The following is a 20,602-nucleotide window of genomic DNA, read 5'->3' as shown; positions in this document are numbered from 1 at the left end:
CACTGTTCACCTGCTATTCCATCATGTTGTTTGGATTGGGCTGGGTTTTTGTTTTGTTTGTATTCCTATTCATTTGTTCATCAAATATTTAGTTGGTTTCAATGGTTGTATAAAGTTTTACCATAGGGTTCATGACTGCTTTTGTGTCTATGCATTTAAAAAAAATGAGAACAAAGCTGAATCAATTATAGCAGATGTAAAGGATGATCAAGTCTAAAAAATGTAATGCTTAACACAAGGACTGTCCGTAATAGTACTGTCTAAGGAATTCACTCTACATGAATAGATTCTCTTTGCTCTTGCCACAAGAAAATATTTAAAAAGGAAGGCATATGGGATGAGAGGTCCACTAGCTTGCTTTACTACTGATATGCATGCTATAGCATTAGGCTATATATTATATATATGCATATTTATTTATTTTGCTAGTCATGGGCCTTGAACTCAGGGCCTGGCTGCTGTCCCTGAACTTCTTTTTGTTCAACATTAGCACTCTACCACTTAAGCCACTTCCTTCTGGCTTTTACTGCCTGGGCTGGCTTCAAACTACGATTCTCATATCTCAGCCTCCTGAGTAGCTAGAAATATAGGCATGAACCAGCAGTATCTGGCTTAAGCTGAATATATATATATATATATATATATATATATATACATTTTTTTTTCAGTCCTAGGGCTTGTGCTCCAAGCCTGGGCACTGTCCTTGATCTTCTTTTGCTCAAAGCTAGTGCTTTACCACTTGAACCACAATACCACTTCCAGCCTTTTTTTGTATATGTGGTACTGAAGACTAGAACCCATGGCTTTGTGCATGCTAGGCAAGCACTCTACCACTAAGCCACATTCCTGACCTCAAGCTGTATATTTTCTATACAGTAAATTATTTTTAAAAATCTGACCAGGTGCTGAAGACTCATACCTAGAATCCTAGTTACCAAGAATCTGAGATCTGAGAATTGTGGTTCAAAGTCAACATGGAAAGAATTCACCAAAAAGCCAGAAGTGGAGCTGTGGCTTTTGTTTTGTTTTATTTTTTTTGCACCTGTCCCAGCCAGGTGGAAAAAAAAAAAAAAGCTCAGGGATTATTCCCAGGTCCTGAGTTCAAGCCCCAGGACCAACACACACACACAAGAAAAGAAAAACAAAACCCTCTGTGTGTTTTACAAACATCCATTTTCAGCAACACGGGCTTAGATATCCATCATGCTCTCCTACTTACAGCTCAGACTGAGCTTCCCTGGAGATCTTCACAAAAGGCACCTGGGGTTGTGTGGATACAGTTGGAGGCTCAGTGCCCAACCATAATGGCCCATCCATTACTCCGTGGATCTCTATTATACATTTTCAGCCTGTAAAAACTCCACCTGGGTCTTCAAAACAAAGCAAAACCTTTTGTCTCCTTGGCAACCAATTCCCAATTCATGAAAGAACCACAATGAGACAAACCCTCCAAAATAACATATTTAAAGGGCCAGGCAGCTGCTGAGCCCCCAAGACTTTCCTTGCTCCAGATCACAGAGGAAATGATCTTGCACGGGAAGTCCTGGATCTGCTTGCTACTGGGAGCCGGCGTTCTTGCAGGGGAACGAAGCAGCCAGGAGCAGCGTGGACCAAAACAATGCTATCAGCTGAACAGATTTAGCTGCAGTTTCCAAGATGCAGAGTGCTACTGCCAAACCCAGAAAGGCCACCTGGCTCACTCTTGGAACCAAGGGGATCAAAGTCTCACTCGGAACTTGGAGGAAGGGATAGCATGGTGGGTCTGGAAAAATCTAACAACATCAAAAGAACATCAGAGCAACCACCCAGGTAGGGCCCAGGGACTTGAGTGGATGGAAGCAACTGCCTTATGGTTTCTTCCGGGACCGAGCAACAAAACTGTTTTAATCATTCTGCTTTTTTATTCAGAAAGATCAGTCACTTCTCCAGCATTCCTCTGCGATAGTTCTACTTCTGTGGGTTGTTGACCTTTGATTTGTGTGACAGAAGTGATGAAAGAACTTTAGAACCTCCTAAAGTTTCTGAATTTTTTCATCATAACCACTGTGTAACCAGTGACTCAAGCGTGTAATTCTAGCTACTCAGGAGGCTGAGATCTGAAGATCACAGTTCAGAGCCAGCTCAAGAAGAAAAAGCTGTAAGATTCTTATCTCTAATTAAAACCAGCAGCTGAGATTACAGGAATAGGCCACCAGCGTCCAGATTTCTTTGCTTTTATTTTATTTTTTGTTATTTTTTTAAGGGAGGGGGACGCTGGGCATTACCTCCAGATTTTTTTTTTTGCCAGTCCTGGGGCTTGAACTCAAGGGCTGAGCACTGTCCTTGGGCTTTCCTCAAGGCCAGGGCTGTACCACTTGAGCCACAGCACCACTTCTGGCTTTTTTCAGTGTATGTGGTACCAAGGAATTGAACCCAGAGCGTCATGCATGCTAGGCAAGCACTCTACTAGGCCAGACTCCCAGCCACTTCCAGATTCTTTGATAAAATTATTGGAGATAAGAGTCTCCTGGACTCTCATGCCCAGGCTGGCTTCAAACAGCAGTCCTCAGATCTCAGCTTCCTGAGTAGTTACGATTATAGTCACTGATGCCCGGTCTTCTTTGTTACTTCCATATTTTCTAACAGAAACAAGGTGATAATTTATCCTCCTATTGTTTTTCTTTCAAAATTATGTACCATAATTTTACTATTTCAGACAAAAAAACCCAAGATGTCAATTTATCATCTTTACTTATGTCTAGGTATATGAATACTAAGCTTCATAATAACAAACTTAGGGGAAAAAAGCCATCTGCAGTATGTGCAGGAAAGGCCTGCATTTCCATCGAGTAGAAGGCAGCTATACTGGGGCTTGTGGAGTTATTTCTGAGGTCTTGCTGAGCACAGTGGCTGACATCTGTGATCCCAGCTACTCAGGAGGCTGAGATCTGAGGATCAAGGTTCAAAGCCAGCCCAGGCACAGAAGGACCTGAGACTCCTGTCTCCAATTAACCTCTAGAAGAGGGAAGTGGGGCTTGGCTCAAGGGTACGGCAGCAGCCTTGAGCTGAAGGGTTCAGAGACAACGCCCAGGCCCAGGGGTAGGATGGTAGCCTTGAGTTGAAGAGCTTAAGAACAGCATAAGGTTGAGTTCAAGCCCCATGACCCACAAAAAAAGAAAAAGTCTGTTTTGACTAGGCCTTGGTGGCTCACACCTGTAATCCCAGCTACTTGGGAGGCTGAGATCTGAGGGTCACTGTTCAAAGCCAGCCAAGGTAGAAAAGTTTGTGAGGCTCTTATCTCCAATAAACTACCAGAAGTAGCATTGTGGTTCAAAGTTGGTAGAGTGTTAGCCTTGAGCAAAATTGCTCAGACAGCGCCCAGGCTCCAAGTTCAAGCCGTATGAAAAAAAAAAAAAAAAGCCTGCCTTTGTGGTCAGAGACTTATGTAGGCGTGGTCTCCCTTCAGCAGGTGATAGGTCCTTACCCCCTGCCACCTGCTACGTCATGCTCCTTCACACCAACAAGATCATATACAGAGAGACCCAGTGTGCAAAGAGGCATTATTTCATCTGCCAGGCTGGTAAGTGATAAAGGTACAGTGCTTAATTCTTAAGACTGGTTTTTAAATAAGGAGTACTTACGATGTGGATATTGTTTACATAGCCTGTGAGTGATGGATCTGAACGAAGTTATAGAAATGTCAGTTTTCATGATACTGATTAGAATGAGAAAGAGTACTCCCTTAAAGAAATGTTCTTATATGCATCCTACTCTGGTAATTGGGAGAAACAAAGTTTTGCCTTGAAGTTCTTAGTGTCTTGAATTGGGTGAAGAATGAGAGAAACAGGTGGGCAGGCACCAGTGGCTCACACCTATAACCCAAGCTACTTAGAAGGCTGCGATCTGAAGATCAAGCCTGCCCAGAAGGAAAGTCTGTGAGACTATGTACAATTAGTCACCAAAAGCCCTAGAAGTATAGCTGTGGCTCAAATGGTAGAACACTAACCTTGAGCACAAAAGTTCAGTGACAGCCCTTATGCCCAAAGGTCAAGCCCCAGGACCAAGGGGGTTAAAAAAAACACAAACAACTAGAGACAGCACAGTGGCTCATTCCTGTAATTCTAGCTACTTGGGAATTAAGAGATAGAAGACAGGGAAATTCAAAGCCAGCTGGCACAGGAAACCTAGTGGTGATTCTTTTCCCCTGCCCATAGCCAACTAGCCAGCCATGGTAGTGCACGTCCGTAATCCCAACGATAGAAGAGGAAGAGGAGGAGGGGAAGTATGTGTAGGAAAATGCAGTCCAAATCTGGCTCTAGCCAAACAACTAAAAATGATCAAGAGAGCTGTGGACATGGCTCAAGTGTTAGAGCTCCTACCTAGCAAGGAACCAAATAGGATCTTGAGTTGTGTGCTGCTGAATATCATCTGTGCAGTATCATGAGCTTGCGAGGGACTTGGAGCAGAGCTGTAACATGCCAACTCTCACTCTGGCCCCTCACAGATGCCTTCTCAGATGGGAGAAATGAGCCGAGTCCTCCCCTCCGGAAACCCAACAGGATAAGGAAAGATGCGGGACCAGGAAAGAAAACAAACTTGAGTACCGTGTCATTTCCCTAAGTGTCCCCCCCAGTTCCTGCCTGAAAAGGCACAAGGGGCTCACTGTGCTGAATGGGTGACCACGGCCCATACCCAAGTCCACTCCCTTTGCTCTGTTCTCAGCTGAATACTGTCCTCTTGCCTTCATTTAAGTCTCCTCTTTCTCTTCATCTCTCCTTCCTTTTTATTCCTTCTCTTTTTCCTCTCATTCTTCCCCCTTCTAATACAGAATTTCCTGTCTAAAAGGTTCAGACTGACCCAAAACTTTAGGTCCTGCCTCAGAAACTTTCTAGGTTCTGAGATTATAAGTATGCACTATCATGCCTGGTTAATACTTACTTCTCCTATGCCTTTGGCTGTCTTCTTTGTACATATGCCTCAATGAAAAGCAAGGAGTTTTTCTCCCCCGCATGATTTTCCATGACCAAAGAGAAAAGTATTGATGGACTAAAGTCCTTGCAAATCTTTCAAATTCTGTTGTCATTTTCCTTGCCTCTTTGTGTGTGTGTGTGTGTGTGTTTGTGTATGTGTGTATGTGTGTATGTATGTGCATGTATGTGCATGTATGTGCATGTATGCATGCATGCATGCGCGTGTGCCAGTCCTGGAGCTTGTACTTGGGGTCTGGGAACTGTCCCGTGGACTTTCCTGCCTGGGATCAAGAAAGCTCAAATCTCAGTCCCCTGAGTAACTAGGATTTCAGGCATACACCACCAGCACCCAGACTTGTTTTTTGTTTTGTTTTTTCTTTTGAAGAACTCAGAAAAGCTGTCTTAGCAATATAGGGCTGATAGAGGTCAGTGTAGGGCTTCACACCTCACTGGAAGGGGTAAATGAAGAGACCGTCTTACAGTAGATGGGGGGAATTTTTCCTGGGGTGGAGAATGATCTGGAACCACGAATAGACATCAGCAAGCCTTTGAAAAAACTCTGGCAAAAAGCTGGGCTGCTGGAAGCTCATACCTGCGTATCATCCTGGATACTCGGGAGACTGACATCTAATGATTGCAATTTGAAGCCAGCCCACATGGCTAAGTCCAGCAGAGTCCATCTCCAATTAATAAGTAAAAAAAGCTGGACCTAGAGGTATGGCTTGCAATTGTAGTGCCAGCCGTGGGCAAGCAAGCAGGAGCTAGAGTGCTGGTAAAACAAGCTAGAAAGTGCCATTTTTGACACATGAAGATATATTGCAATAGCAACTATGAAAAACACCTGTTCTCAATGCTTTGTAAATGGAGGCTCTTAATTTGTTAGAAATGTTTAGTGGCAGCATTAGAAGGAAGTAAGATATATTTTGGAAGACATAAATGTCCTTATCCCTCTGTATGTAAAGATGCCAAAATCTACAGATACCCAACCAAAGTCCCTTGGACAAAATATCTTGGCAGTTGTATATAACTGCCAACAGATCTTTCAGTGTAGGCTAAGTGTATAATAATAAACATAAATGTTGTCTAAATCTTTGCTATGGAATAATGTACAAACCCAGTCTCTCCCCATTCCCCCCAACTACCCACCATCCTCCATTTTCAGTTGGTTGAATCCACAGACACAGGCCTGTCAATTCTGATTATAACTGAAGCAGTGATGTTGGAGATGTATTTGAAAGTCTGAGTTCAGCTGTGTTTTGGATAGTGTTGTTATAAACATGCCCGTGAGGAAACTAAGTTGCATCTGGGCTGTTCCCATAACTTGGCTCTGGTGAATTGTACAGGAATGAATGGACGTACAGGTGACTTTATTGAATCCTGACTTGCAGTCTTTCAAGTAGAGATGCCCAATGGTGGCATGGCTGGATCCTAAGGAAGTTCTGTTCATTCTTTGAAGAGCCTCCACACTACCCACCACAATGGTTGCACTAATTTACATTCCCACCAACACTGGTAGCAAACAGGCCTTCCGCACGGAGCACTTTCTGGCCATGGTTTTCTTAATGGAAGGGGTAGAGTGCTTGCTAGTATGCATGAAGCCCTGGGTTTTGTTCCTTGGTACCACATACACAGACAATGCTGGAGGTGGCTCTGTTGGTAGAGCTCTAGACTTGAGAAAGCTCAAAGACAGTGCCCGGGCCTTGAGTTCAAGCCACAGGACTTTTTCAAGAAAAAGAAAATGTGAAATAAGCAATAAAGCAATATTAATAATCTGGTAAACTTCTGTAAATGGTTGTCAATGATCTCAATTTATTCATAAAAAGTTTAACCTAGTTTTTTGTTTCTCTAGGAATTTATCCCTCCGTCCCATGTCACCAGCCTGCTCCTGATCATTTCGTATGTATAGCCTGGCACACAAGTCATATATAGAATATTCATCTCTTCCTTATGCCTGGTAGATCCTACCAGCATTCAACTCTGTCTCACAGAGTCTGTATAGAGTTTTCTTTTCCTTTTGTTCTGTGCTGGTACCATGACTTGAATTTGGGGCCTCATGAATTTTTTGCTCATGGCTGGTGCTCAGCCCCACCATGAGCCCTACCTTGAGCCCTGCATTTTGCGGGTGAATTGGAATGGAATCTCAAGGAATTTTCTTTGGGGGTTGGGGTAGAACTGAGATCCTTCAGATCTCAGCCTCCTCAGTAGCTAGAACTACAGGTGAGCCTCTGGTGCCTGGATTGAATTTGTTTTCTAATAAGGGAAGTACTTAAGTTAGAAAATAATTGGATTTAATGTTTCATTGAAGAAAGTTATAAACTGTATTTAGGCTTTCATTTTTACATAATTTCTATGATTGTTGGTTGTCTTTATTCCCTGAGACTTTCCACAAAGGACTTGGGACCTCTTTCAAAAATACATACAAAGGGGTGTAGGGGGGGAGGGAAATGGGTACCAAGACATGTGAAAGGGTATCAATGTATGTGAATTAATGCACCTTCTATCTGGCAAATATCATGTAACCCTTTTACTAATTACAATAAAAAAAGAAAAAAAATACATACAAAGCTAGGCACTGGTGGCTCATGCCTGTAATCCTAGCTAATCAGGAGGCTGAGATCTGAAGATTGTGGTTTAAAGCCAGCCTGGGCAGGAAAGTTCATGAGACTCTTTATCTCCAAGTAATCACCAGAAAACTAGAAATGGAGCTGTAACTCTAGAGGTAGAATATCGGCCTTGGGCAACAAAGCTCAGGGACAGGAGTTTGGCCTAGTGGTAGAGTGCTTGCCTAGCATGCACTAAAACCCGGGTTTGATTCCTTGGTACCACATACATAGAAAAAAGCCAGAAATGGTGCTGTGGCTCAAGAGGTAGAGCTCTAGCCTTGAGAAAGCCCAAGGACAGTGCTCAGGCATTGAGTTCAAGCCCCAGGATTGGCAAAAAAAAAAAAATCCCAAAACCTCCTGAACAGTACCTAGATCCTGAGTCTCTGCCCCAGGACTAGTACACGTGTCCGTATACACATATACACACATCAAATAAAGAAAAAAAGTGAAAAGAAAGCAAAGGTAGCAAATGCACAAACCACGTAGAGCTTCTCACATACCCAGCCCTGTAGTCCCAGGGCCTTTGTCCACCTTGAATGACCTCAGATGTGGCAGCCACGCACTCAGGCCTCAGCAGTGCTGCCCGCCTCACCATTGTTCGCAGATCCACGTTCTCCTTCTCTGCATGTTGTCAGTCATGCACTCATCTGTCTGTGTGTCTCACACGCAGTGGAGGCCATGGGACTGCGACATGGCTCTCTATAATGTAGGCTTGCACATGGCAGATGGTTGACGGTTATTGCGTGGTTAACAATACATTTGATGTCCATAATATACACTGTGACCCTTACAGAGGTAATAGACTGCATGACTTTGGGGTTGTTTGAACACAGAGCTTTTTTTTCCTCTTTTTCTTCTGGCTTGAACTCCAGGCCTGGGCACTGTCCCTGAACTCCTTGTACACGGCTAGCACTCTACCACTTGAGCCACAGCTCCACTTCCACTTAATAGGTGTTTAATTAGAGATAAGAACTCATGGGCTTTCCTGCTTGGGCTGGCTGGGAACCATGATCCTCACACCTCAGCCTCCTGAATCTCTAGGATTACAGGTGTGAGCCTCTGTGCCCAGCCACAGGGTATTTTAGAAGTGACTGTGAGCCTCTCACAGGAGCCAAGAGCAGTGTAGCACTCCATCAATTCAAGCATTCAGAAGGATCTTTGAAGGAGTTGGAGGCTAGCTTGGACTATAAAGGGAGACAAAACTTCTAGGAGAAAGCTGGGTGTGGTGGTTCACACCTTTAATCCTACCTGAGGATCAAAGTTCAAAGCCAGCCTGAGCACTATAAAACTGAGACTCTTATCTCCAATTAATCACTAGAAAACAAGAAGTGGGGCTTGGCTCTAGGGTAGGGTGGTAATCTTGAACTGAAGAGCTCAGGGACAATACTCAGGCCCAGAGTCAAGCCCCATGACCCCCCCCCCCCCACACACACACACAAAAACAACCTTCTAGGAGAGTTGAAGAGCAGTGTGGGATTCTGCCTTAAGGACTCATGATTTGGTAAAAATCAGTTTGACTTTCATACATTCTCATCTTTTAGTCCAGGACCTTTTGCCATCCCCGCAACTCATTTCCTGCTACGGTTCCAAAAGCCACACTACAGGCAATGTCTGCCACGTCTGCACCCAGCAGCCCAGCATGGTCTACAAAGATGAATCCCACCAGGCCAGCATCCACAATGCCTGCCACAAGACCTCAGACAGACACAGCTACAAGCCCAGGCCATAACTCCCAGCCCGGTGTCAGCACTGCTCACCCACAACTGTCACCTCACAACTCATCCAGTCAGGTATATATGGAACATCATGACCCAACGGTCCAGCTCCTAGCCAAGTGCTGTGGCTCATACCTGTAATCCTAGTCACTGAGGAGGCTGAGATCTGAGAGTCTTGATTCAAAACCAACCCAGGCAGACTAATCTCTGATACTTTTATCTTCTGTTAATAGAAGGAAAAAGTAGATGTAGCTGAAGTGATAGAGTGCCAGTCTTGAGCAAAGCTGCCAAGCAAGAGCACAAGGTCCTGAGTTCAAGCCCCTGGGCTTTCTTACACAGACCCTGGAGAACCATTTGTGTCCCTCCCTTCTGTTGTGGCAATATTTCTAAAGTTATAGTAGGAAAAGGCCAATCCACCCTGTACCTTCCCACACCAGTGCTGCTATAAATACAGGACAGATACCCGCAGTCCCAATAGAGCCAGAACAAGACAAGTCCACCTCTGTGCTGTACAGCTTGTTCTTAGCAATTGGTACACAGTCTTTGAAGGGCATGGTTTTCTGCTCACTGGTCCACCTTGTCCCTCAGCAAACCCAGGGGGAAAAGCAAGCAAAGTGACTGAAGAAAATACTCTGCTTCCTACTTCCAAAACCAAGTCTATATTTAGTGATTTATATGTCAAGTGGGCTTGAATATCCAAAAGTATCCATAAATCACTAGAGATACTAAGCGAATGTCATGTCGATCAAGGATAGATCCATGCACTAAGGAGAAGTGTATTTTTACTACCAGCAACAAGTTGGAAAATCAGATGCAAAAGGAAATACTACCTGCAGGGCTGGGAGTTTGGCGTAGTGGTAGAGTGCTTGCCTAGCATGCACGAAGACCCAGGTTCGATTCCTCAGTACCACATCCATAGAAAAAAGCCAGGAGTGGTGCTATGCCTCAAGCTGTACAGTTCTAGCCTTGAGAAAGTCCAAGGACAGTGCTCAGGCTCTGAGGTCAAACCCAGGACTGGCAAAAAAAAAAAAAAAAGAGATACCACCCAGGTATGAGTATAAAGGCACACATACCTGTAATTCTAGAACTCAGGAGGCTGAAGCAGAAGATTGTGAGTTTGAGGCCAATCAGGATACATAGTTCCTATCAAAGTGTGTGTCTCAAAGTTTGCACACACTCAAACTCCTATAGCAAGTGCCTAGGAATTCAATCTAACCAAAAAATGTGCAAAACATCTTTGGAGACAACTGGTGATGTCAGGTCCAAGTTCTCACTCTGCTGGTCCCGCCCCTGAGCACATTAAACTGGGTGGGGTCCAGGAAGGATCGCTTGGAACAATATCCTTTCTTTCCAATAGGTTGGCAGTGATGAGCCGGAAGGGACCTTGACAGGAGCTCAGGGAAAGCTGAAGGAAGCCTGTGAGATCCTCCAGAATCTGCGAGACTTTGCTCCAGGCTTGCCAGCCCAGGTGAGCAGAGAATGACTGGGTGGGGACACAGGGCAAAGGGGAAAATGGAAACCAGTCTGGAGATTGCATGTGCCCCTTGCAGAATTTAGCATCACTGAACTATTATTACCTAGAGACAAACTCTAAGCATTCACAAGTATGTTTCTACCTTTACATCTGACGGCTGAGTAAAACAGTGAGCACATTCTTAGAGTTGCTGCCAAGGCTACGGTACATGAAAACATGTCCTCCACTGCTCCTGTCACTGGCAACTTCCTTTACCTTAGGACTGCTTACCAGCCAGACACGTCAGCTTCCTAGAATCTCAGGAAATACTGTACACAGATGATGTGTAGAATCCTATATTTTCCTTACCTGCCAATTGATAATACTGCCTTTTATAAAAATGCATTTGAACTGTGTGAGCAATACCAGACTGCTTATTAGAAGGAGGCCAACAAATTTAAGCCAGTCAGCAGCAGTATGGGTGTGTGTCTCCTCTCCTACACGCCAGGTCCCTGTCGTCAGCCTGCTGGTCAACCTGAGTGAGCAGATGCTGCAGATTTCTTCTCAGAATGGCAGTACCCCAGGCTCCCAAACCCCTGCGACTCTCTGCCGCTTCCCACCACTCGGCATGACGAATGTGGGGAAAAATCAGCAAACACCCGAGCAGGACACTGATCAGGTATGTGCAGTACATGTAGGTGTTCACAAACATTAACCCTGAGAGATTGGGTTATCACCTGGCCTCTGCCCCAGCCTGTCCAGGGAATACGTCTGGACCTCACACCGCAGGGACTGACTCAAAAGAAATGACTTTGCGACTGGGCACGGTGGCTCACGCCTGTAATCCTAGCTACTCAGGAGGCTGAGATCTGAGGATCAAGGTTCAAAGCCAGCCAGGGCACTAAAAAGTCTATGAGACTCTTACCTCCAATTAACCACTAGTGAGAATCCAGGTAGTAATCAATGGAACAAAATAGTAAAGCTTTGGCACATAATAAATTATATTTGCTATCTACATAAAAGATATTCGTCATGTCTCGGCATGGTGGTACACACCTGTAATCCCAGCACTTAGGAAAGTAGCATAGAAACATTCTTACATCAAGTTTTAAGCTATTCTTGGGCTATATAGAAAGTCCTATCCTAGCCTAAGTACACAGATTTCTGTAGACCAGTGGTTCCCTGGAAATGGGTCTGGAGAGATGGAGACGACTACTAACGGGCACCATGGGTACTTTAGACAGTGAATTGAACACGAGATTGTTGGGATGCTTACAAAGCCCTGTGATGTATTCTAAAATCACTGAGAGAGAGAGCGAGAGAGAGAGAGAGAGAGAGAGAGAGAGCGAGAGAGAGAGCGAGAGAGAGAGCGAGAGAGAGAGAGAGAGAGAGAGAGAGAGAGAGAGAGAGAGAGAGAGAGAGAGAGAGGAGAGAGGGAGAGAGACAAGTTTTGTCCTAATGATGCTTACATTTGTTTGTTTGCCAGTCCTGGAGCTTGAACTCGGGGCTTGGGCGCTGTCCCTGAGCCTGTCTGTGCTCAAGGCTAGCACTCTTCTACTTGAACCACAGTGCCATTTCTGGCTTTTTCTGAGTAGTTCATTGGAGGTCAGAGTCTCACCAACATTCTTGCCCGGGCTGACTTCAAACCGTGATCTCAGATCTCAGCCTCCTGAGTAGCTGGGATGACAGGGTGAGCCCCGAGCACTCCCGTGCACTCAGCCTGTTCCTGAGCAGCTTCCACCCGGGCCTTCCTTGGCAGCAGCTCTCAGCAGATGCAGCCGAGAGTCTCCCATGAGGGCGAGGCCGGCCCGGCCAGCAGCCTTGCTTACATCCTGTGAACATCCCCGCTCCCCCCTCTCCACCACCCCTCCCCTCGCACAAGCCCTAGCCCTCCTGCCTCCCCCTTCCCAGGTGGAAGACATGCTGGAGAGGGCCCTGCTGGCCCTGGGCAAGATCCAGGCCGAGTTCCTGCAGCAGAGCCCGGGCTCGGAGTCCACCGTGGTGCTCACATCCTCCGCTGCTTCTGTGCTGCTGAGCAGGTGAGCAGAGGGGAGGACTGGGGAGTGTCGGGTCAGGTTTTGTTTTTATTTGTTTTGTTGTTTTATTTTTTTCTTATTTTTTTTGTATGTATTGAAAATGGAGTCTTGAACTCGGTACCTGATGCTTTGTTCATTGGCTGTCGGTTTACCAACTGAACCATGCCTCCAGTCCTATCTTTTGACCTATTTGACATATAAAGATTGATTTGTATTTTTCCTTTTCTTTTCATTAGTCGAAATGTATCAACTTTGCCTCTGAGCAGTTACACCCTGGGTGGCCCAGCACCCGTGAGGTTCGGCTTGCCGTCATCTTCAGCCTTGGAGGAGTTCTTGACTAAGCACCCAGGAGTGAAAGTCCATGTGAGTGGAGATGGGGTCTGACAGCTGTGTGGGGCACACGGGGGAAATGTGAGCTGGCCATACCAGACTGCCTGAGTAAAGACAGGACCACACCCTCTTAAAGTGATCCAGGCTAAGCACCAGACCCAGTGGCTCATACCTGTCATCCCAGCGCTCAGGAGGCTGAGATCTGAGGATCGTGGTTCAAAACCAACCGGGCACTAAAAAGTCTGTGAAACTTTCATCTCCAATCACTAGAAAATGGGAAGTGGTGCTGTGGCTCTGGGGGTAGGTGATAGCCTTGAGCTGAAGAGCTCAGGGCCAACACCCAGGTCTAGAGTTCAAGCCCTACAACCCACAAGGGAAAAACAACAACAATAACAATTGAACAATACGACTAGGGTTATGGCTCAAGTAGTAGAGCGCATATCTAGTAAACATGAGGCCCTAGATGCAATCTTCTGAACCTCAAAAATAAATAAAAATAAAAGTTTAATAATGAGGATCTAATGTTGAAACACTAAACAGACATCTGGACTTAGCTAAATTTCCATGTTGTGAGATGATACGATCTTAATCCTTCATAGGAAGTTGTGAATATCTGAATGCTTATTGACTCAGTGTACCAACCCAGTTGTATTAGTACATTGCAGTTACCTACCACAAATAGTGCTGTTGCTTTGTCCTGGAGATAATACAATAGAAACTTCTAGATCTTTTATTTATTTATTTATTGTGCTGGTTCTGGAGCTTGAACCTGATCAGGGTCTGGGCACTCTCCCGAGCTTCATTTGCTCAAGGTTAGCACACTACCACTTGAACTATAACTCTTCTGGCTTTTGAGGGAGTTTAATGGAGTCTCATGTGTGGGGTACTGGTGGCTCACTTCTGTTATCCTGGCTAGCCAGGAGGCTGAAATTTGAGGATCATAGTTCAAAGCTAGCCCAGGCAAGAAAGTCCATGTAACTCTTCTCTCCAATTAACCACCAGAAAACCAAAGGTAGAACTATGGCTCAAATTAGTAGAGTGCTAGCCTTGCACAGAAAAGCTCAGGACAACATGCAGGCCCCGGGTTAAAGCTCCATGACCTAATAAAAGTCTCACTGACTGTCCAGACTGACTTTGAACCTTAGTCCTCAGCTTAACTTCAGATCTCCGATTCTTGAGCAGCTAGGATTACAGGCATAGGCCACCAGAGCCCGGCCCTAGAGATCTTTTTACAAATTGTTTCTGAGAGTCCCATGTAGAAGACTAGATTTTTATTATTTCTTGTGATCATTCCAAGGACTGAACATTATTCCATTTCAAATATTAGTAAGAAAACAGCCCACCATCAATCAACATTTGAATTCTTGTCAATACTTTGGCAACTAGCCGGGCCCAGTGGCTCACGCCTGTAATCCTAGCTACTCAGGAGGCTGAGACCTCAGGATCATGGTTCAAAGCCAGCCCAGGCACTAAAAAAGTCTAAAACAAAAAGTGGCACTGAGGTTCAAGTGTTAGGGTGATAGCCTTGAGCTAAAGAGCTCAGGAACAATACCCAGGCCCAGAGTTCAAGGTTCAAGTCCCACAACTGACCCTACACACACACACACGCAACTGACAAAACAGGACTCACCTCTGTCTGCAGGTCACAGGATTGGCTTTCAATCCCTTCCAGACTTTTGATAGCAGGAACATCACAGGAAGCATTGGCAGCGTGTTGCTAAGTTCTGGGCAGGAGCCGCTCCAGGTCCATGACCTGATAGAAGATGTGGAGGTAGGGATTGCTTGGGCAGGAGATGGGAGGGAATGAATGGAACAGCCTGCAGAACAGTATGGAGGGATGAACTTGAAGACCTTTTCAACCTATGGAAATTCCAACATTGTATATAGTATTGTAGAAACGTGTGTGTGTGTGTGTGCTGGCCTGGGCCTTGAACTCAGGACTTGAGTGCCATCCCTGAGCTTTTGTGCTCCAGGATAGTGCTCTACTATGTAAGCCACAGCTCTACTTCTGGCTGTTTTTAGTGGTTAATTTGTGATAAGAGTCTTATGGCTTTTCCTTCCTGGCTTCAAATTATAATCCTCAGATCTCAGCCTCCTGCATAGCTAGGATCGCAGGTGGCGTGCGCCACCAGTGCACAGCAGAAACTGTTACACATGGAAATACTTCACCCTTAGAGGTGTTTTAGGAAGATGTGCTCTCTCTTTCTTTCCTGCCTTTTTTTTTTGCCAGTCTTAGGGATTGCACTCAGGCCCTGGGCACTGTCCTTGAGGCTACTGCTCTACCACTTGAACCACAGCACCACTTCCAGCTTTTTCTGTATATGTGGTACCGAGGAATCGAACCCAGGTCTTTGTGCATTCGAGTCAAGCACTCTACCACTAGGCCACACTCTCGGCCCTGAAGACATGTTTTTTGACTCTCCCTTAACCCCCAACAATGTGTTCCCTACTAATACTCAAAGAGGGGACCAGGTGGGGTCCTGACATCCCAGCCTGCAGGGTTAACGGCGTCTTTTCTAGATTGTGCTCTGGAGGAATACCAACATAGATGCCCACGCCAGCAGCCTCAACACCAGCACAGGTCGCTTCACTGTCACCATGAACATCACCTCTGTGAAGAGATCCCTACTGGTGACCATCAAGCCTGCAAGTCCCCTCTTCCTCACCCTCTACCTGGGCTTCCAGCAGCCACCCGACCAAACCCACTTCCTCCTGAACACCTCCCTGCCCCAGAGCACCATGGGGCAGAAAGGTAAACCCTGGGCAGAGTCCTGAAACTTACTTGAAAAGCATTCTTCTTTTTCTTTCCTTCCTTTTATTTGGAGAGAGTTGTAGATTTGCATGCAGTGTTAATAAATAGAACACATGCACCCGTTATCCAGTTTCCTCTCATGGTAATAGTTTGTCCAACTATGGTACAAAATCATAACCAGGAAATGACCTCGATTCAAGGCACTGACTTTGATCAGCTTTCACCGGCCTTATAAGCGTTCATTCTTGTGTGTGAACTGACTTCTAATGTAATTTACCATATGTTCATATGAACAGACTGTCCTGGGAAGTTTTGAAAATGGTTGGACTGCGGGATGAATGGAAGCTTACAGATGAAATAAAGCAAGTTTAGTGAAAGTTTATGCAGATCCAGGCACCTGCAGCTCCCACCATAATCCTAGATACACAAGAAGCTGAGATTTAAAGATGTTGGTTCAAAGCTAGCCAGGGCGAAGGGTCTATAAGACTCTTATCTCCAACTAACCACCAAAAAGCCAATAGTGGAGGTGTGGCTAAAGTGGTAGAACTCTAGCCTGGACTGGAAAAAGCCAAGCAATAGCAGGAGACCCTGAATTCAAACTCCAGAACAAGCACACACACAGAAGTCCTGGCCTGACCCCAGCGTGTAGGTGTACACCTTTCATCCCAGCTGTGCAGGAGGCACAGATGCGTCACCGTCCACCTAGCTGAAAGATAACCAGAACCTGAAGAAGATAGATAGCTCAGGTTGTCGAGTGCTTAGCCAGCAAGCCCCAGGCCTTGAGTCCCAGTCCTACACACACACACACGCACACACACACACACAGGAATGCTCAGTGACCGTGTGTGTGTGTGTGTGTGTGTGTGTGTGTGTGTATTTTTTTGTGGGGGGAGGGGGTCATGTGGCTTGGACTCCAGGCCTGGGCATTGTCCCTTAGTTCTTCAGCTCAAGCCTACTGCCCTACCCTTTAGCCAAGCCCCACTTTGTGTTTTCTAGAGGTTAAGTGGAGATCAGAGTCTCAGATTCTTTTGTGCCTGGGATGGCTTTGAACTACAATCCTTAGGCTCCTGAGTAGCTAGGCAGAGCCACTGCACCTGACTATAAATTTTAAATATAGTATTCTAAGTCTTTAAAGAACTGCCTGTTTGGGCCAGGAGTTTGGCCTAGTGGTTAAAGTGCTTGCCTAGCATGCATGAAGACCTGGTTCGATTCCTCGGTACCTCATACATAGATAAAAAGCCGGAAGTGGTGCTGAGGCTCAAGAGGTAGAGCTCTAGCCTTGAGAAAGTCCAAGGACAGTGCTCAGGCCCTGAGCTCAAGCCCAGGACTGGCAAAAAAAAAAAAAAAAAAAGAACTGCCTGTTTGCATTTTCTAAATATTGGAGGAAAATCAGAACAGATGCATGCGTACCTCTGTGTCCTAGGCCTTAAATTCAGGGCCTGGGTACTGTTCCTGAGCTTTTTTTGCTTAAGGCTAACTCTCCATTTCCACCTTGTTGCTGGTTCATTGGAGATAAGAATTCCATGGACTTGCCTGCCAAGCTGGCTTGAATCCAGTCTTCAGGTCTCAGCCTCCTGGCAACTAGGATTTCAGGTGTGAGGCACTGTCTTGGGAAGACAAGTTCTAGGGATATCGTCCTCTCACTTGAAACCCACCCAAGTATCCCTGCTTGTCCTCAGATGAGGACTACACGTGGGTGCTGACTCCCGAGAGCCTGCAGTACAGGACCGGCACCTACTACATAACCGCCATATTGAAGGAGAATACAGACACTGCCTGGAAGACCCCTATCCTGGTCTCGGTGGTAACTGCTGTCACCCAGTGTTATTTCTGGGACAAGAGAAACAGGACTTGGAGGAGCAATGGATGTCAGGTAAGGAGGAAATATCCCTCCTATAACTGCTGTTGCATGTGGCCGCCTCATGGCTCCTTGGAGACAGCCCAGGAAGATGAGGGCTCAGAAGGAAGAGGACTCAGCCTGGGAGAAAGGTTGATTATGTGGCCAGGAGGGAGAATGTGTCTCTGGAACAGGAGCAGAGTTGGGCCTGTTTCATCATTTCTTTCTCAGTATAAACCTGGGTTAATAGGACAGTTCAAAGCCAGGCGCTGTAATCCTAGTTGCTCAGGTGGCTGGGATCTGAGAATTGTGATTTGAAGCCAACCGGGACAGGAAAGTCCATGAGACTCTTATCTCCACTGAAGCACCAGAAAACTGAAAGTGAAGCTGTGGCTCAAAGTGGTAGAGTGTTAGTCTTTAGCAAACAATTCAGAAAGAGTATTCAGGCCTCTGAGTTCAAGCCTCATTACTGCCAACAACAAAAAAGAGCTGGTATGGTGATACCTGCTTGTAATCCCAGCTAATCAGAAAGGCTGATGCAGGAGGTTCAACTCCATCTAAGTTTCTGAGATAGATCATGACAATTGCATAGTATTGTTTGTCTATTTGTCGATGTACCTATGTACATAGAATGTTTTCCTTTTTTGGTGCATGTGTGTATTTGTGTGCATACATGTGTATCAGTACCAGGGTTTCAACTTGGGGCCTGCTACTTTTCTCCTGGCTTTTTCACTCCTGGCTGGCACTCTATCCCTTGAGCCACATTTCCAGTCTTGCTTTTTTTTTTTCCTCCCTAACGTTTCTTCCCGAACCGGCCTCAAACTTCAGCCACCAGATCTCAGCCTCCTGAGTGGTTAGGATTACAGGTGTGAGCCCCCAGTGCCCCAGCCCTTGTCTCCATTTTTCTGCTCACAAACAATGCTGATGCACCCTTGTGTGTAAAAGTTCCTCTAGAAGATGTGCAGAACAGGAAAGGCAGGGTTCAGAGTGTTGCTCCTGCAGTGCCTGGGCGCCACTCTTTGGTCTTGCCACCCTCTTACTGTGCTTCCGTGTTGTGCCCATCCCTCTTCTGCCCTCCATCCACCCCCACTCGTGCTCCTGAGTGGTTCCAGGTGGGGCCGCAGAGCACAGTGGTGAAGACTCAGTGTCTCTGTGACCACCTGACCTTCTTCGGCAGCGACTTCTTCGTGGTGCCCAGGACAGTGAAGGTTGAAGACACTGTCGCACTGTTCGGTCACGTGTCTAACAACCCTGTTGGGGTGTCAGTGCTGGCCACCCTGGTAGGGCTCTACCTGCTCTTGGCGGCATGGGCTTGGAGGAAGGACCAGCGGGACATGCGGAAGGTGAGCACGCTGGACCTCAAGCCCTGCCACAAGGCCTGCATACGCCAAGATAGGCAAGGCTTGCCTTCACCCAGAGAAGCGTTAGCACCGTGCTAGCAATTCCACACAGACGCAGCTGGCAAGGTCATAGGTGTGAGCAGAGAATTGTGGTTATTTTTTTTTCCTAAGTGGCTTAAAAAATTTAGACCTTCCAGGCTCGGCTAACACCTGTAATCCTAGCTACTCAGGAGGCTGAGATCTGAGGACTCTGTCCAGGCAGGAAAATCTATGAGACTCCTATCTGCAACTAACTACCATAAAAGCCAGAAAGAGGGCTGTGGTTCAAGTGGTAGAGTGCTAGCCTTGAACAAGAAAGCTTAGGGACAGCTCTGAGTTTAAGTCTCAGAACCAGCACACACACGTCTTATAACTTGTATTTTTCTTACTATGAATGAGGTTGGCCTTTTTGTTTTTGAGCCACCTTGAGTCAGGCACCAGTGACTCATACCTACAATCTTTGCTACTTAGGAGGCTAAGATGTAAGGATTGAGATTCAAAGCCAGTCCAGACAGAAAAGTCTTAAGAGACCCCTTTTCCAATTAATCAGCAAAATGCTGTCATGGCTCAAGTGGTAGAGCTATGTTCCCCAAACCCCAAGAGCATGAGGCTCTGAGTTCAAGCCATGTACTAACATGCACGCACGCACGCACACACGCACGCATGCACGAGCACACAGGCATGTACACACCCTAAACACCTGGAGTTTCTTTCCTGTATGTGGAATGGATTCGTAGCATATAGCCATATTTTATATTGGGGCATCATTTTTTTATGTTTATTGAAAAGTTTAGTTATACTTTATGTGTAATAATTTCAAGTTCCTACTCATACTTTTTTTTCTTTTGATTTTACTTAAAGAAGCTTAAATTTGTTGTAAAGGTGATGTCCAGAGAGGTTACAGTTACATAATTCAGGTAAACAGCACATATCTTTTTGGAAAATGTCACTCCTTCCCTCTCTTTAGAGTGACTTTTTTTTTCTCATCTGAGACTGGCTCAAACCCAGCACCTGATTTTTTTGTTGTTGTTGTTAATTTTATGCCTTATTCATGGTAGAAACCCTTAAAAAGGCCTCTTCTACTCAGATCCTTTATTTTGTTTTGGTCAGTCGTAGGGCTTGAACTCTGGGCCTGGATGTTGTCCCTGAGCTCTTTAGCTCAAGGGTACCACCCTACCCCTGGACCCACAGCCCCACTTCCTGTTTCCTAGAGGTTCATTGGTCCTTTTGTGCTGGGCTGGCTTTGAACCTTGATCCTCAGATCTCAGCCTCCTGAGTAGCTGGGATTACAGGCGTGAGCCACCCTGGCTTCTTTTTTTTTTTTTTAATTCCAGTGGTGGAGATGAAACCCAGGTCTCACCCATGTGAGTTAAGATCTACCACTGGATTGTCGCTCCAGAGCTTTAGGTCTCTTCTCCAGGAGCAGAAATTCCAGAGCATACTTTGTTGTCCTGGGGAAGGGTTGTCAGCTTAGTAAATTCAAGATGTCCAGTGGAATTTGAATCTCTGATCATAGAAACAGATGTGCTTTGAGTACTCCCCGCCCCC

The 20,602-nt window shown here is 45.8% G+C and overlaps 1 protein-coding gene across 1 annotated transcript in view; it reads left to right on the top strand.

The window, feature by feature from the left end:
- The first annotated feature begins 1,523 nt into the window (after positions 1-1,523).
- Pkd1l3 (polycystin 1 like 3, transient receptor potential channel interacting) overlaps positions 1,524-20,602 on the top strand; it is a 42,190-nt gene continuing 23,111 nt past the window's right edge. The window contains exons 1-11 of the mRNA XM_090357055.1: positions 1,524-1,809; positions 3,449-3,559; positions 9,094-9,218; positions 10,625-10,735; positions 11,229-11,399; positions 12,632-12,759; positions 12,993-13,119; positions 14,729-14,857; positions 15,607-15,838; positions 17,518-17,711; positions 18,788-19,018. Of these exons, the coding sequence (XP_090213181.1) occupies positions 1,524-1,809; positions 3,449-3,559; positions 9,094-9,218; positions 10,625-10,735; positions 11,229-11,399; positions 12,632-12,759; positions 12,993-13,119; positions 14,729-14,857; positions 15,607-15,838; positions 17,518-17,711; positions 18,788-19,018 (1,845 nt within the window). The remainder of the gene's footprint in view (positions 1,810-3,448; positions 3,560-9,093; positions 9,219-10,624; positions 10,736-11,228; positions 11,400-12,631; positions 12,760-12,992; positions 13,120-14,728; positions 14,858-15,606; positions 15,839-17,517; positions 17,712-18,787; positions 19,019-20,602) is intronic.

The sequence above is a fragment of the Megascapheus bottae genome, chromosome 24 (assembly GCF_031878675.1).
Source record: "Megascapheus bottae isolate mThoBot1 chromosome 24, mThoBot2.hap1, whole genome shotgun sequence".
NCBI classification, from domain to species: Eukaryota; Metazoa; Chordata; class Mammalia; order Rodentia; family Geomyidae; genus Megascapheus; species Megascapheus bottae.
This window is presented reverse-complemented; position numbering and strand designations above follow the sequence as displayed.